This window comes from Globicephala melas, chromosome 12 (assembly GCF_963455315.2).
Source record: "Globicephala melas chromosome 12, mGloMel1.2, whole genome shotgun sequence".
In the NCBI taxonomy this organism is placed as follows: Eukaryota; Metazoa; Chordata; class Mammalia; order Artiodactyla; family Delphinidae; genus Globicephala; species Globicephala melas.
In genome coordinates, this window is record NC_083325.1 from 82001167 (window position 1) to 82018480 (window position 17314).

General features: G+C 44.8%; 2 protein-coding genes across 19 annotated transcripts in view; one reads left to right on the forward strand and one right to left on the reverse strand.

Moving 5' to 3' along the window:
• Positions 1-3863: 3863 nt before the first annotated feature.
• LOC115846124 (uncharacterized) lies at positions 3864-16632 on the reverse strand. Of its 8 annotated transcripts, none has more exons than XR_009566187.1 (4): positions 16485-16632; positions 14451-14540; positions 8837-8927; positions 3864-6127 (listed from the first exon to the last, which is right to left on the reverse strand). XR_009566187.1 is itself a non-coding variant. In XM_060309480.1 (4 exons), exons 1-2 carry the CDS (start codon positions 10942-10944, stop codon positions 10162-10164), a joined length of 579 nt encoding a protein of 192 aa, XP_060165463.1. In that variant the 5' UTR covers positions 10945-14436; the 3' UTR covers positions 3864-6127; positions 8837-8913; positions 10027-10161. The 8 variants fall into 8 exon arrangements, 6 of the variants coding, with proteins under 6 accessions (XP_060165463.1, XP_060165462.1, XP_060165464.1 ...); XR_009566186.1 differs by having other exon boundaries at positions 8837-10245; XM_060309480.1 differs by lacking the exons at positions 14451-14540; positions 16485-16632 and adding exons at positions 10027-10245; positions 10450-14436 and having other exon boundaries at positions 8837-8913.
• Positions 10657-17314, forward strand: part of E2F6 (E2F transcription factor 6) — a 51007-nt gene continuing 44349 nt past the window's right edge. For all 11 annotated transcript variants that reach the window (XR_011377892.1, XR_011377894.1, XR_011377895.1 and 8 more), the window contains exon 1: positions 10657-11050. Coding sequence is in view for 2 of the 11 variants with exons in the window: in XM_030844599.2 (XP_030700459.1) it covers positions 10943-11050 (108 nt within the window). In the remaining 9 variants the exon portion in view is untranslated. The remainder of the gene's footprint in view (positions 11051-17314) is intronic.

Consider the following 17314-nt stretch of genomic DNA (forward strand, 5'->3'; position numbering starts at 1 on the left):
AAGTAACTTCACGAGCCCCTCTCTGTGTGCCCAAGAACCAGCCAATCCTAACCTCTTGCCATACTTACTTCAGATATTCATGTAGGAAATAAATATCGCGATACAGTTAAAGCCCCCGGAAAGCCCTCCCTGATCCCAATTCTTCCCCCACCACCGCCCACCCAACCCCCAGTACTTTCCTAAAACATCCCATCAAGTTTTCATACTATTACTACATATGCATGTGTTCATGTTACTACGTATGCCTGAGTTGAACTATAGCATGTTTTCCAATATTACCACTTTCTGTGTGTTATCATATTCTGCGTTTTGTTCTGTAACCCAGTCATTTGTTTTATGTTGTTTTGCTCAATATGATGTTTGTAAGAGCCATCTCGTCATACATATAGCCCTAGGTTATTCATTTTAACTGCTAAATAGTATTCCATCGTACGAATGGCACAACTTGTACAGACATTCTTCTGTTGATGGACCTTTGAGTTGATCTGTTTTTCATGATTAGAAACAAGACTGCAGTGAACATTCTTGACTGAATTTGTGTTTCTAGGGAATACACAGTTTTTCAACCACTCCAGTAAATACACGTACAGAATAGCTGTGTTGAATTCACGTTTACCAATACGTTGGTTCTATGGTTTAGATTCCTTACTGCAATTGCTAGACCAATAATCACTGTACTTACTTTTTTTTTCCCTTACATTTTGACAGCTTACACTTTATCAAGCAAATAAAATCCTACAGAACAGGGTCAGCAAACTTCTTCTTAAAGGTTTAAAAGAAATATTTTAGGCTTTGCCAGCCAAGAGGCAAAACCACACTATTCGATTATAAAAGTACTTATATAACCATTTAAAGTATAAATGTATAACCATTTATATTAAAGTATAAATATTTTTTAAAATATGAAAACCATTCTTACCTCATGGGCCATAAAAAAGGATACCCCCCTCCAAAAAAAAAAAAAAAAACTAAATAGCTGAACAGATTTGGCCCATGCGCCATAGTTAGCCTGCCTAACCCCCATTATATGAAAGTTATTCCAAAAATTAATTCCTTTCCTTGAAACCCAACATTAAAAAGGAAGTCACTTTTAATAAAGACAAAAATATAATTTGATTCACCAGAAGAATCAAAGTGAATACGTGGTTCCTGCTAGGGAAAAATTCTTAGGAAGCTGTCCCGTGCCTTAGCTCATTGATACAGTGACACTGGGGAAACCATTTAATCCCATTTTTTAATCTATGATAAATTTTAGAAATGCACAGACTCCTATCAATTAAGGATTAATAAAACAAGAAATGAAATTCAGTGAAAAAGTTGTGTATTACTTTCCTGCTGGATGAATCATCTCTCTGCTCCCAGTTCATTGATTTAAACACCAGCACGCAAATACGAATGATTAGCTTTTTTCTTCCTGAACCGAACCTGACCCACTCATTTTATGTCTTTACTGAACTTGAACCAAAACTTGAAAAAGTAATTTCAAGATATTTTCTTAAATGAGGGGAATCAAGCTAGTTTAAAATGTTGTTGACAAACATGGGACTGAACTAAAAAACTGTGGTGGCCAACCTCAGACCTACAAAGGAGCTGTCAATCTCTAAGTTCATTCAGTAAGCAGGGTTCGCAGAGGCCACGGGGTCAGGAAGGCAATTAGACACGGCTTCTGGGCACATTTGCTTCTTTGACCAGCATTATCCTAAAGAATCGCACGCATGTACTTCTCCTCACATGCTTACACACACACATTCTTCTCTCCCCACACACACATCCTCACACATACGTCCCCCCCTTACACGTCTAGGCATGTGCTGCGCACACGTATTCCTTACACACATATCTGCCTCCTTAAATGCACACACACTTCAAACATACATGTGACTCTTCTTCACATACATACACGTTTCCTTCTCACACGTTTCTCTCCACCACCAAACACCGAATGTCTCTCTCTCTCTCTCTCTCTCTCACATACACACACACACACACTCACACACACACCTTGTCACGCAAACATTTCTCCCCTTGGTACATAGATTCTGCTTACACCCATATTTCTCTTTCTTGTAAATCCAACTCTTTTCATACCTTTTTCTTTGTAACATACACACATTTTCACATGACTACACCCAGACACAAACTCATCCTCTCACACACTTTCAGTTTTATGTATATTTGTTTAGCTCATCACACATACCAGTAGATACGCCATCTCCTTCCTTTGTGCCTGAGCAAAACAGCTTCCTCTTTTCACATCCACCACAGCGCCCAATTAAAATGCGGTAGAGTGGAATGGGCTGCAGCCTTTAAAAGCTGCCATTTGTGCGTGTCAAGCAGCGTAGAGTCATTTGTTATCAGCGTACCGCTTGTTTCTATGTGAAGACAATTTCTGAATGGCTTAAGGGTACTTCAAGTTTATTCACTTATAATAAATATCTCTAAACTATAACCCGGTTTCTGTTATTAGCTATCATTTTCTGTGGAGGAAATGTTTCTCTAGCCTAGTAAGTGCTTAAACCCAGCTTACTTAAATTCTCCCAGAATGTGAGTGGGTAGGCATATTGGTTTGCTCAGGCTGCCATAACAAAGGACCGCAGGCTGGTGGGCTTAAACAACAGAAAGGTATCATCCACAGTTCTGGAGGCTAGAAGCCCCAGATCAAGGCGTCAAGGGGTTGGTTCCTTCTGAAGGCTGCAAGGGAAGGATCTGTCTGTCCCAGGCCTTTCTCTTCGACTTGCATGCCTGTCTTCTCCCTGTCTCTTCACATCCTCTTCCCTCTCTGTGTGTCAGTGTCCAAAATTTCCTTTCTTATAAAGACACCAGTCATATTGGATTAGGGCCCATCTCAGCGACCTCATTTTAGTTTGATTGCCTCTGTTAAGACCCTCTCCCCAAATAAGGTCACATTCTGAGGTGCTGGGGGTTGGAACTTCAATGTTTGAATGTGGAAGGAGGCAGGGATGGGGAACACAAATCAACCCCTAACTGTAGGACTTGACTTGTTTCTACAGGTGGTTCAGACCAGAGATACTAAACGTCACCTGGATCACTAATACATCTGAGGACTAGATGTGCCACATCCTCTTTTGAAACCTTAAATTCAACTCCAATTGCATTCCACTCTACTTCATTCCACCTGCATATCACCAGGAATATTGACCACCCCAGATTCAGCGGCCCTACTCAATGCGCTCCCTAAGGTGAGACTGCTCCACCTGGTGGAGAGTCAAGGTGCTACACTTCAGCAAACGGTAAGTCGGCTTACAACCCGGCTGCCAGCATCGCATTGCCTGGGTATCAAATATTAGATAAACAAAGGAAAGAGTGAGAGGGGCAAAACAAATTTGGTGCAACTGAGGTATTTCCTGGGGGTAGTGCGTGGAAGGTGAACATTTAAGTAGGACACATGTAACAAGCAGTAACACATTAGCAAACAAACTAAATTGTGCTTGTATAGAATTCAAGTGGAATAAAATGTAGCAGTTCAAATTTAAAGGCCAAGTGAAAATTGATTTATCATATTTTTCCCACCTTGCTAAAGGGGAGGTAAATTGATTCAACTTCTTTAAAGGATAATTTGACAATATCTATTAAAGTCACCTCTGGCCTCATAATTCACTGCTAGCCACTTATTTTTTAGATATACACATACCTGGGTGAAAGGTAGGCTGAATGAGATTGTTCTATGTTTGGTGTTGTTTATGGTTGCAAAATATTGGAAATAACCCAAGTGTCCAGAGTTGGAGAGGGCATGGGTGATTTATGGTACATACACACCATGCAACACTGTGTAGACATGAAAAAGAGTGAGAAAAACTTTTATTGCACTGTTAGGGAACAATCTGCAAGATATTTTGCTAGGTTAAAAAAAAATCGAGAAATAGTATGATTATTCGTGTGCAAACAAGGCTTGGGGAAATAACATAGAGCACTATTTGTGCATAAAATATCTCTGCAACAATCCATATAAAACCCGTGCAATGTGAGCTTCAGAGAGGACTTTAGACTTCGCTGCTGAGAGACAGGCGTGGGAGGGACATTTTTCACTGTTTACTCTGGTACCTTTTGAATTTTGAGCCATATAAATGAGCCTCTTCAAAAAATTAACAGTTTTCTTGTTTAATTTTCATTGTCCAAAATTTCTCAGAGGTCTAATGATATTTTTGTACTGTTGGTATCAGAAGTCTGAAACCAACGTGGTTATCCTCCAATATTTGGCAACTTTCTTTTCTTTTAGGGGAAGGTATTATCATTTATCTTTTTCATTATAAAAATGATGTGTAACTACCTAACAAAGAAAACAAAAGGTTTCAAGTTTGCTGATTGTGAGTCTTCTTTCCACACAATTAATACAAATGGATTTTATAATAGCACAATTAATAACACAATAACACAATTAATAAAATGGATTTTCTTTTCCCAAAATGAAACTAACGTAAACCTACAATATTTAAGAAATACTAAGAACGTTAGTATCATTCATCATAAAATTCAGTCGGAGGAAAAATAAAAGTTGCTAAACTTAATAATCTGATAATGTTAAATAAAACAAAATCCAGCGTTAAGGTATGCTTCAAAGATTTAAGACAAACTATTACCTCTATAATTTCGGTTGTCATGTTTTGCTTTAGAATTTACATCTTGAAGTCAACATAGTAAAGAGTTTAGTTTTTTTTCAAATGCTATTTATTTATAATGTAATGTGTCTATGGATGGTGAAAGGTTACTGGGGGCATCAGTCCAGGTTGTGGGGCTCATCAGACAACACGTGGGAAGGAGGCTGGGGCGCTAGCCTCATCTGGGGGTTCAGAGAAGCCTTTCTGGGGGGTGGGGAGAATGTGCAAACTAAAGGTGAGGCACTTGCTAGGGGAGGCGTCAAAGGGTTAACGTTCTAGCAAAGAAAACAAGATGTGAGAAGACTCAGCAGTGGGGGGAAAGCTTTTGAGGAATTGAATGAAGATTAATGTGACTGAGAGAAAGTGATGCATCCAATGGCTCTGATAAGGTGGTGGGGGCCCCTGAGTGCCCAGGACCCAGCCCCTGCCCTCCCTCCAAGAGTGTGATGCGGGAGACAGCTAGGCAGGCAAGTGACCAGTGCCCAGGGGAAACCACTAACCTCGAGCATAATACAGACAAAGTACACTGACAGCTTTTAAGCAGAGGAGTGATGAGATCAGACCCACGCTTTAGAAAGATTTCTCCTGCAATGAAAGGTCAACAGCCACCCCCCAAAAGGCAGTTGTTTAATTTGACAGTGATAGTATAGAGTCCCTTGGAAATGGCAGGACAGGCGAATGAATTAGGAAGCAGTTAAAATAGTCCAGGAACAATGACAATGAGGGCAGTCGTGGGGCAGTGGGAATCAGGAGGAGGGAAAGGCTGAAACCCTTTGGGGGGCTGCAACTGACAAGCCCCTGTGCCCATCCTCCCTCCCCTTTGTGGCTTCCTCATTGGAGTTCACCCAGGCGTACAGCAATAGCTCATCTTTCCCACAGCTCTTTTTTGACAGGCTTTCATGGGGATTTGCCCTTGTGGGTGTATTTAACTGCAGGCTTACTTTTTTGTTTCCTTTTCTGAAGCAGGAGGCAAATACTGTTGCTAAGTGGAGAGACTGAATCCGTGCATCTGGACCAATGACAACTTTCGTGGGCTAGCATCTTCTTGGGAGCTCTCTGGAAAGCTTGTCAAACTCTGAACAAAACCTCAGAACAAAGAGTCAGCCGCCCGGCTTTGTTCCATTTGATGTCGTTTTAGAACCATTTTTAGTCACTGGGGTAGGGAGCTTTAAGACTTGGTTAGAAACAGCCCCTGTGAAGCTAGGAAGTTTGTGTTACCACTGAAGATGGATTCAATGCACCAGGGACTTGACGTCCATTGTCTCTAATACAGCAGAATTGGAGGTATGTTTACCCTCAGTTTACAAACAGAGAAACTGAGGATCCTAAGGGTTAAGATGCTTGCCAGTGAGGCTAACAAGGGTGGATGCAGGACTCGCTCCAGTCCAGGTTTGTCTGTTCCTTCCTCCGTGCCACCTCTCCTCTTTCTGCATCCTTCCATCTCTACGACACTCCTTTCCCGCCAAGTGTTTGTCCTCGTGCCTCATCACCTTCCTGAAAAGGGTACTGACCTAGAAAGTAAAAGACAAGAATTTGGATTGCAGCTCTGCTAGAAACCATCTTTTTATTATTATTATCAATGAAAACTGTTTAAATTCTATAGTGCTTTACAATTTTCAAAAGTTTCACACACATGATTTCCTATAGTCCCATAATAACCCTTTTTTTAATCTTCTACCCCTATACTGCCTCCCCTCTCCCCACTGGTGGCCACTAGTTTGTTCTCCGTATCTGAGTCTGCTTCTTGTTTGTTATATTCACTAGTTTGCTGTATTTTTTAGATTCCACATATAACTGATATCATACAGTATTTGTCTTTCTTTCTGACTTACTTCACTTAGTATGATAATCTCGAGGTCCATCTATGTTGCTGCAAATGGCAATATTTCATTATTTTTATGGCTGAGTAGTATTCCATTGTGCATGTGTGTGTGTATATATATATATACATGTACATATCCACAGCACCTTCTTTATCTATTCATCTGTTGATGGACACTTAGGTTGCTTCCATACCTCAGCAACTGTAAATAAAACTGCTCTGAACATTGGGGTGCTTGTACCTTTTTGAATTAGTGTTGTCATTTTTTTCAGATGTACACCCAGGGGTGGAATCGCTGGGTCATATTTACTGAGTGCCTGGTATATCTACCAAATCTCCACTTCTACCGTCTCCCCTGACTCTCAGCAGATGACCTTGGCTTCAGCAGAGCATGAACTCCTTCAACTTCCTGCTAAAAATACCTTATAAGGTTGTCTGCTTCTGTCCTTACACTTTGCTCCCATCACTGTGGAGGTGGAGCCCTCCCCTTGTTTCCAGTTTCCTGGAGCTCTGTGTGGAATCCCTGACAGCATTCTCAGGGTTATCCCCTTTCTCTGTTGCATCTTCAAGCTTTCCCTTTCTACTAGCTCCTTCTCATCAACATGAAAACCTTAGGTCTCTGCTATCTTAAAAAAGTAAAGGGGGGGGTGGAGAGGAAGGAAACAAAGTAGGAAAGAAAGAATAAAAGAGAAAAGAGAAGAAATGAAGGGAGGGAGGAGGGAGGAAGAAGGAAGGAAGGAAGGGAGGGAGGAAAGGAGGGAGGGAGGAAGAAGGAAGGAAGGAAGGGAGGAAGGAAGGGAGGAAGGAAGGGAGGAAGGAAGGAAGGGAGGGAGGGAGGGAGGGAGGGAGGGAGGGAGGGAAGAAAGACAGAAAACATCCCTTCTTTTAACCTCTAAGGCACCCATAGCTTAGATTCACTTTCTATTTCCCTAGCTGCTCCCTCTTAATTACCTTTGCTGTTGGTTAGTTTGAAAACAAAAGCAAAACTGCTCATTGTAAACAATGTGACAGTATCTGCCGGCCCTTTCACACTGGTTGCCCTCTGGCCCTGCCCCATCCTGCCCTCACTCCTGCCCTTGTCAAATCTCACCTGTGCCTGGACTTCAAGTACCCAAAGCGCCACCTCGGGTCCAAGTCTTCCCTCAAACTTCATCAACCCCCAAGCTCTGTTCCTTCTACATCTATCTTCCAGCTCTTGAATCTGTCCTTTGCTCTCCACTTTCACTGGCACTGCCCAGTTCTGCCATCATCAGCTGTCCTTTCAGTGACCGACAGCCTCCTAACCATTCTCCTTGCCTCCCATTCGGCCTCTCCTGTCGTTGAAGATCTGAGAACGCCTATGCCGGCGTGAGAGGTAGATGCAGAAAGCTGTAACGCCTAGCAAATCGTAGGTTAGAGTGGCGACCATTGGATTTGCCCCAAGCCCTCAATCCCATTAGAAAAGTTAACTTGGCTTCAATATAGCTGGTTTATCATCCCTTGGAGAGGGGATGAGGATTGGTCTCCTCACCTGGAAAGGAAGGGGTTGGGCTAGACCAGTGCGTGGCAGAGTACACCCAAGTCCTCGGAGTTTCTGATTCTGTAGGGTTTGGGGTAGACCCAGAAAGTTTGCATTCCTAACAAGCTCGCTGGTGATGGCAATGCTGAGGTCCACAGACCACACGTAGAATCTCACCAGACTAGGTGATACCATATTTTTGTATCTTCACCCGTGCTATCCAATATGGTAGCCACTAGTTCCCTGGCTATTAAAATTCAAGTTAAATTAAAATAAATGAAAGTTCAGTTCCTTGCTAGACACACTTCAAGTGCTCAACAGCTACACGTGGCTAGTGGCTACCATATTGGACAGTGTAAAACATTTCCATTATTCCCTATTGGACGTGGCCATTTCCTCACAGATTTCTGGGGAAGAAATTTTACAATAGAAGGAAGGCAAAATACCCCTTGACAAATAAGGCCTCTCAGCATTCCTCCAGCGCACCTGGGCCTTCGGCCTATATCTCAGCCCCAATTTTAAAGTCTCAAAGCCCACACCCTATTTTGCCCTAGCACCATTTTGCCCCAAGAAAAACACACAAAAACAGGACTGGAAATGGAAATACTAGAATTTCTGTGCTGGGAACTGTGTCTGTGCACCACAGTAGGACTTGATGGACAAAGCTAAGGATTTGGTGGCTGAAGTCCTGCATCTGAGCCACCTGAGGAGGTGGCCTTGAGCAAGTCACTTAACTTCTCTGAGCCTCTGTATCCTCATCTGTAAAGTATTCTAGAAATGTCTACCTCACAGGAAGATGTGTGAAAAAGCACCTGTGATTTACACCAAGTCCAGTTATTTTTTTTTCTTCTTTCTCTGCGCTTCCATAGCATGTTATACACCTTCTAAGTTAGTACTTACGCATTCTGGTTCCGTGGGGGCCACTGGAGCACAAGGTAAGGACCCCTCAGACTTAGTTCTCTCCTCAGCACGTACTCCTGCCAGGCACAGACTCAAAAAATGCGTGAATGATTAAGTCTCAGGGTAAAAAGCCAAATCACAGGTACTGTAAGTGTCTGGAGGGCAGGGTCACGGGCCTGACTCTCTATAGCTGTGTTCATGCTCGGTCTGCAGCCTGCAGCGCCCGCCAACACCACCCCTGCCCCCGGACTCACCCACCTTCACTCCCCCAACCCCACCTCTGGCTCTAGAAAATCTAGTCACCCTTCAAGAATCTTCCCAACGATCCACAATACTAAATCAATCAGCTGTGAGGTCAAATCCTGCCTCTGCCCCTGCCTAGCCAGGACCTCGGATAATTTTTGTAAATCTTGCTAATATTTATTTTCCTGATCTGTAGATTGGGCAGAAAAATACCTATCTTTCAGTTTTGATATAAGATTTACATAAGAAAATGTGTACAGAACATTTAGCAGAATGTTAAACAGACCTCAAATGCTGGGTTATGTCTTTTTTAAAAAAAAAAAACCCAGCCATTTCTGGTCTCCAGAGCTTGCTTTCTCAGGGGACTGTGGTTGGTAAAGGTGTCACTTAACCACTCTGGGAAATTCTCCATTCTGCAACATAATCCAATCTTTTAGAGACTTCTCCTAGATTATCCTTTATTTCAAGTCATTCGTTTAGCAAACACTTATGGGGCACTTAACTATTTGTCAGGAACTGTGCTAGATGCTGGAGATCACAGATTAAAGAATGCCTCTGACCTCAAGAAATTTCTAGTCTAGTGGGAACCCACCTTCCACCTTATGCTGGGTAGAAGCTCTTGGTCTACAGCTCAGTAGCTGCCCTCCACCCTGCACTTATCACATGGTATTACCTTTTTATATCAAACACACACTACTCCCAGTTCTAAGTAGGCTACATTCATTAATTCATTTAATCCTCACAACAATCTTATGAGGTAAGTAGCCATTAGTCCCATTTAACAGATGAGGAAACTGAGGTACAGAGCGATTAAGCAGCTTGCTTCAGGTCTTGTAAACTTCTAAGTAGGGGGAGCCAGGATCTGAAAACACACCATCTGGCTTCAGCTTTATTTTTTATTTTATTTTATTTTATTTATTCGGCATTTAAACTCCCCCTTTTATTACCTGCTTAGCGGATTTTTGGCACATGTAACTTTTGTTGTTGAAACACTCTCTTTTCTTTAACTTAAGTTTAGTTGATTTACGATGTTGTGTTAATTACTGCTGTACAGCAAAGTGGCTCCAGCTTTAAATGTTCCTTTACTTATCTGTCCCCTCCACCGGAATCTGAGATTGTGCCAAATTCAAACGAATATCTCCTCTGCGCACCACGATTTCTGACACCTAGGGAGTCAATAGTTTATTCCTCAAATGACAAGAAGGAAGAAAAGGGAAAGGAGGAAAGATGCATGTAAGTAAACAATTCCACGACGGTTTGGTTACCAACATTTACTAAGCATCAACACTGGGCAAGTGCCTGAGACGTGCGGAGGGAGCTCAAGAGTAAATTAACATCCCTGCGAGCTCAGAACTTTCAGTTATTAGTACCTTTAGTGTCGAGAATTCCGAGGCGACCACTGTGTTGTCCCGGCTGCCTCTTTCCTCTCGCCCCGTTCCCTTCGTCTGGAATTCCTGCTCCATGTCTTCCTTTTCCTTCGCCATCCTTTCCGCGGACTCCGCTCTCCGGGACTTCTCGGGCTCCGGCCTTCGAGAGCGGGTCTGTGTTTGGGAGCGCTCCGGCCGCGCCGGGCATGCGCACTGGGGGCGGCGCACTGCGCATGCGGGAAGATGGCGGGCCTGGCGTCCTGAGAGCCGTGGGTCACCCTGCTCTCCTCCCGCCCGCGTTCCAGCTCCCGGGGTCGTGGGGCAGCTGCGCGCCCGTCCGAGGGCCGGCCTAGCCAGGCGGCGCCTCCGGGCAGGCCAGGAGTCCAGTTCGTGCTTGGCCCCCGGGACCCGGCGGGTCGGGGGCGGTGCCCGACCCGAGCGGGAGAAGGCGGGAGAGCTCGCGGGGTGCGAGGCGAGAGGCGGCCGGCTGGGCAGCATGAGTCAGCAGCGGCCGGCGCGGAAGCTGCCCAGCCTGCTCGTGGACCCGGCGGAGGAGACGGTGCGGCGCCGCTGCCGAGACCCCATCAACGTGGAGGGCCTGCTGGTAAGTGTGTCCCAGCGACGGGGCCGGGGCGCGGGGTGGGGGGTGTCCCAGGCCCGCGGGGAGGCCGGACTGGCCGTCGTCTCGGTCGTGCGCTCCTCGAGGTGGCCCGGGACTGCTCCTCGGTCCCCCCAGCTCTCGCACTGCCCTTCGCGTCCAGTGAAGCAGACAGGTCTTTCGCTTGAGCTCTCGCCGTCTTGTTTGCGTCTGCTCGCAAACGTGTTGTCAGCCTCCTGGACTTTTCCGTCGGCTCCAGAGTAGTGTTGGAGAAAATTGCCCAGCTTTGCCCGAGACAGTTATGCTTTTGCGTCTCCACTGGACTCAGTGGGTCTCTGCAAGCTCTCTCTCGTGTGTTCTTCTCTGCAGCCTCTTCTGCCATTCTCCTTCTTCAGGGCAGCCACTTAAAACCGTGTCCACACCTCACACTTCCCGTTCCGCGGCTTCCCATTCAGCAAATTATCTTTGGTCCTCTTTGACAGAGAAAGTGGGAGATTGACTTCCCTGCCGGAGGTCAGTTTTCTCTTGTTCTGGACTAGATACGATATATTCTCCTGGAGTCTCAGGACCCTCGATGAACACATCGTTTTCCATTCCCTCTGTATTTTCGACTTCTCTGCTGGTTTCTTCCCATTCTTAGTAAATAAACATTTCCTGAGGTCCGTTTGCCCAGACGCCAGGAGGACTCAGTGCTCAAAAATAGTTGATGAGCATCATCTCTTTTAATTCCGCACAGCAGTCCTCAGGGTTTATTTTTCTTGTTGTGCAGTTGCCAAAATAGACGTGGAGCTGTTAAGTGGTTTGCCTGTCGTTAGTGAGTAGACAGGCCTGGGTTTAACCTCGCAGTGTCTGACTCCAGGTGGTAAATTCTCGACTACTTAAAATGCATCCTAAATCCGTTTCCATTGTGAAAGATCCCTCCCTTAAATTCCGTATGCCCTTCCTCCTACTGTATCTCTTCCCCTTCACAGCCATGCTTTCTGAAAAAGTTGTCAGCACTCCTGGGTCTGCTTGCTCACCTGTCATTACCACCTGCTGGGGGACCTCTGCCCTAAGCACAGCTCTGAGACGTTCTAACCAAGGTCGCCAGTCGCGTCCAGCAGATGTCTCACTCCGTACCTTCTGTAGTTTGCACATGATCGACCGCTCACTCATGTTGGACACTCGCCCTTGAACGGCCCGCCGGACACGTACTCTCAGCGCTCCATCTGCTTATATGGCCTCTCCTGTCCTCTTTTGTAAACTCCTCTTCCTTTTCCCATTCCTTCCGTGTCGGTGTTATTCAGATCTTCTGCCTTCTCCACGGTTTCTTCCTGCGGGGTGTCATTCACCACTCTCGTGACTTCTGTTACTATTGGTATCGGTGGTCTTAATCTTTGAGAGCTTGATAAAAGCTCCAAACTCCTACTATGGAAAAACCACTTTATTCTGCATTTAATGTCAGAAGATACACATATATCCCTTGAAGTTGTACGTAGTCTTATTCACTCTGGTAGTTTCAGTTACCATGTCATGACTTCCGAATCTATAAATCTGGCTCAGAGCTTTGCAACTGTCTGCTAGACATTTCTACTTAGATGTCAAACTCACGTATCTAAAGTGGAATTCATTATCTTCTTGCCTAAGCAAGCAGCAACTCGCTGTCTCCTATCGCAGTAAATGGTACCACACCCACCGTACTGCCCAAGCTAGTATCCTAGGCATCATCCTTTCCTTTTCCAAACGGACCCCCTCCATTCTATCTAGTTAAAATTAATCACCAGTACTTGCCACTTCTAGCCATCATCTATATTTTGGATTGTAATCTTCTTAACCAGTTTTCCTGCCTCTCATCTTGCCCTTGATTTTTCTATATATTCTCCACATAGTAACTAACCATGATGGTCTTTTTAAAACATATTTCCGATCACGTCACTTGACTTAAAGAATCTGTCATGGTTCCCTAGTGCTCTCAGGATAGAGGAGAAACTTCTTTATGTAATCAGACCCCTGGATTTATCTTTCCTGAACTGCTTATAGTTGCTAAATTTTCCATATCTCCATATTCTCTTGGACCCCTGTGTATCTGCACTCCCCCTTTTAAAAAAACCTTTAAAGCACACTTTTCCTTGTCACCTCCCATGGTTCTTCAGGTCTAGGTTTATAGGTCACTTGTCGGCAGCCTTCCTGACTTCCCAAGACTCGGTTAAGCGCTCCTTTTGTGTTCCCAGAGCGCCCTGTGCCGCCTCCTCTCTGCACTGTGTGGCTCTTCGGTCCCTGAGCGCAGCGACTCTGTTCATTTCATTGTTACATCCCCAGCACATTTGGTGCTTCTTGCAAAAATATTTGGTAAATAGCTTTTGGATGAATGAAATAGGTACTCCGTAAATGTTTGAATGTATGAGTGTTTATTTTCCTGGCTGTAAAATGCTGATTTAAACACCTATCTCAGCATTTTTTAATTGGCTAATGACTGGCAGTATTTAGTAAACTGTGTATTATTAAACACTGCAAAAAATAGTTATGTGTACGGCTGAGTGTTTGATGTTCCCTGGGCAAATGGCTTGAAAACTGGAATTCTGTGAAGGCAGAACATGGTACTGATTAAAGATGGAACTTAGTCTGCACATTGAAAAACGAGGGAAATTTGAGTGTGTGACAAGAATGCAGTCACCGTGGGAAAAGGTATATGTCCAGAGAGCTCTTAAAGGGATATTACTCCCCCAAACAGGCAATTGGTACAAAGAAGGATCTGTGTAGAGAAATTTTTAACCAATTTAGAGGCAGTGTTTAAGATTTTAGTCCCTAAAACTCGCCTTTTATTCTATTCTTTCTCCTTTGAGGTCACAAGTTGAAAAGTGTAGGTTTTTAGTTGTGGGACTTGGAGCGCTAGTGGAGTAACTGGGAACGTGCTGCCTTGCCCATCAGGAGCTGCTGGTGCCTAGAGAGCTGTGTGCGCTGGAAGCAGCCTCAGTGGTTTCAGTTTGCGGGCTCTGCCTCTTCCCGGCTAAGATACAGACAGGCTAAGAGGCTTGAACAAGTGAGAGAGAGACAGAAGCAGTTTGAGGATTGAACAGGAAAATTTCCTAGGACGTCCAGTCTTGAGGTTTGGCTGTTACTGGGCTGTCCCTTGGCACGTTTTGGGGAAATACCTGAGCGTAGCCCCAGTGTGACTTCCTTAAAGGAACAGAAGTGTTGGCATGCCTCCGCAGGGGTGGGTTGTCAGAACTAAAAGCAGCAGCATCTCTGCTGGCACCTGGGCAGGTTAGTGCCATAGAGGTCTGAGGGAGCATTCCTCTGAGGACGGCCATCCTAAAGATGCTGAGAAGGTCAAACGTAAGTGTCCTGTGCAGGAGCCACTGTGAAAGGCTCCCATTGGCCTAATCTGGGACAGTGTGAGCCTCAAAGTAACAGATTTTGTACTCACAGAATAAGGTAAGAATTCAGGCTCCTTGGATGTAGTTCTTTAAGTACAGCTCCTCAGGTACAGTTTCTCCAGATCTTTAGGCCTGTGAAACTAAAAAGACAAGTTATCTGACCCCTGCCCCCCCAACACACACCCAGCATACATCGTACACTGGTGGGACAGACATGGGATAACTGCTGTAGACAGTCCTGTCCATAAAGGAGAAAAAGAGGGGTCACGGAGGAGCATCTGGTCTGGAGCAGTTCTGAAATGCCACCTGGGAAATGTGGGACGTTTTTTGATTAGGTCTCAAGGTCTGGGAACAATTCTCCATGTTCCCACCTCTCCCTCTGGGCTCCTGGTTCCACCATCTGAGCCTGTCTTTCTTTTTTCATGAAAGGTCATATCTCTTCAGTATTTGTAGCTGAGTACTTTTTTCAGCCTGCTTCCTGTCAGCATAATTTGGGGGTGTCCAGGGGCCTCTTTTCACTTTGAACTGTCTTTATCCCTTTTAGACCAAGCTGGCAGTGATTTTGCCAATGTAATTCTCTCAAAAACTATGTGGATGTCCTGTGACTCTTGTGGTTCACTCAGTAGACAAGCGTCCCACCCACAGATTTCTTTGAAATACACTCTTCTGTACCTTGGGCTCCTGCTGGGGTGGCCGACGGACAGTGCCCTGCAGCTTCCTAGAGGCCCCGTCCTTAGGGTGAGAGGATCTGTGAGGTTCATCCTTAGTCTCCTTCAGGGGCCTTTTGTGTGACTGAATGGCACTCTGAAATACCATCTTTGATCTCTGAGGACTTCACCAAGAATGGTTCAGTCTCGGGCTTCCCTGGTGGCGCAGTGGTTGAGAGTCCGCCTGCCGATGCAGGGGACACGGGTTCGTGCCCCGGTCCGGGAAGATCCCACATGCTGCGGAGTGGCTGGGCCCGTGAGCCACGGCCGCTGAGCCTGCGCGTCCGGAGCCTGTGCTCTGCAGCGGGAGAGGCCACAACAGTGAGAGGCCCGCTTACCGCAGGAAAAAAAAAAAAATTGTTCAGTCTCACCTTCCCCTTTACATTCGGTTTTTCTGGTGGTGCCTTTGATTTGGTCTTTCTCAGAAGTCTTCTCTTAATTTTTAGCTTCTTGAGAGGCTGAGAATTTTTTAAAGCTACCAAGTCATAGCTTCTTTTTCTTTTAACAGTCCTTTCCTCTCTCTGTCTCTCTCTGTCTCTGTCTGTCTCTCCCTCCCTCTCTCCCTTCCCCCCTACCCAATCCCCATTAACACTGTGTGGAAATCTCCTCGGTTAGGTTACCCGGTTCATTACCATCTGCTTTCCATGGATCTGCAGTTGACAGTGTTGCTAAGTGCTCTGTCTTAGCATAACGGGGATCCCCCTTCTTGAAGTTTCTAACAAGTTCCCCTTCCTTTTGAACCCTTACTGGCAAAGTCCAGATTTCTACTGACAAACTTTTTCAAGACTGCTTAGTCTCGAACAGATTTCTTGGTAGTTATACTCTGGTTGTCTAAGAGAATGTCCTTGAGATACACACTGAATTATTTAGGGGTCTGCAGTTTACCCTCAGATGATTCAGAAAAAATAAATTATGTGTGTATAGAAAAAAAAGATAAAGCAAATGTAGTAAAACGTTAGCATTTGAAGGATTTGGGTGAAGGGTATATGGCAATTCTTGGTACTATTTCTGTACCTTTTCTGAAGGCTGAGATTGTTTCAAAACAAAAGGAAAACGGATATCCCTGAAAGGTGCTCAGACGATCAGTCTCTTGTTGGGAAGGGCTCGGTCGTGCCTCACCTTGACCGGGAGCTCTCTGCTCACCTTCTCTCCAGTTTCCTCGTCCCTGCAGGGGTGTCGAGCCTCGCCATTCTCCTCCAGGGCAGGGTGCCCTGCTCTGTTCTGAGGGACCAAGTGCAGGGGTGGCATTTCATTTACATTTTTTTTTAATAGCTCACTAACTTCTGTGTGAGAAAACCTGTATTCTGATTTTAAAGCCATTTAAAAAGAAGAACTCCTATCTAGTCCCATTTCCTCCCAGGAAAGCTCCTAGCTTACCTGTTGGGTGTGGTTCAACAAAGTTAGAGTAATTGGGAAGGCTTGCCAGGATTGTCAGATTGAGTCTCTCCAGATGATAAATTTGTATTAGAAAACAGAAACTGAGGCTTCATAGTCTCGCAGTGGTCCTTATTGATGGTGTACCAAAGAGGGAGTCTTCACCCTGTGTCCCTGTGTCTGTAAATACTCATTGTTGTTTGTCAGTTGAAGTCATCCAGACAAGGTCCTATTTCACTCTTCCGTTCATTAGTTTAACAAATATTTACCAAGTGCCTGAATGTGCCAGGCACTGTTCTGGTTCAAAAAGGAAAACAATAACCATAGTCTCTTCTGCTTTCATAGGATTTTTACAGTTTACAAAATTTGTCATTTCATCTTCACAGTAGCTTGGAAAGTGGGTTATATCCCTACACTGTGTTACAGATAAGGGTGGGATCTCCCAGCATCTAAGAAGTTCTGGTAGTCCTGACCCGATCTTAAGCCAAGAACTATTTTGAGTATAAATGAGATGAATGTGTCATCACTGTGGGCACTTTGGAAATCTCCAGGATTGTGGGTCTGTAGGATTTATACAATCTTTATTTGGGATGTCTGCCCCTGAGGGGCCATGATGCTATTGTGATTCCTCCCAAATAAAGAGAGAGCGCTTTTGTATTCAAAGGGAAAAAAACGAATGGGTGCTGTTAGTGTCTGTTTTCCCACAGATCTCAACAGAGCCAGTATGTGGTTTAGAGCAAAGAATGTAGGGGAAAGCAAGTCATACTTTCTCATGTTACTGACTGAGGTATTATCCCTGTGCCAAGCTGTGAATAGCGGCATTCTAGATAAGG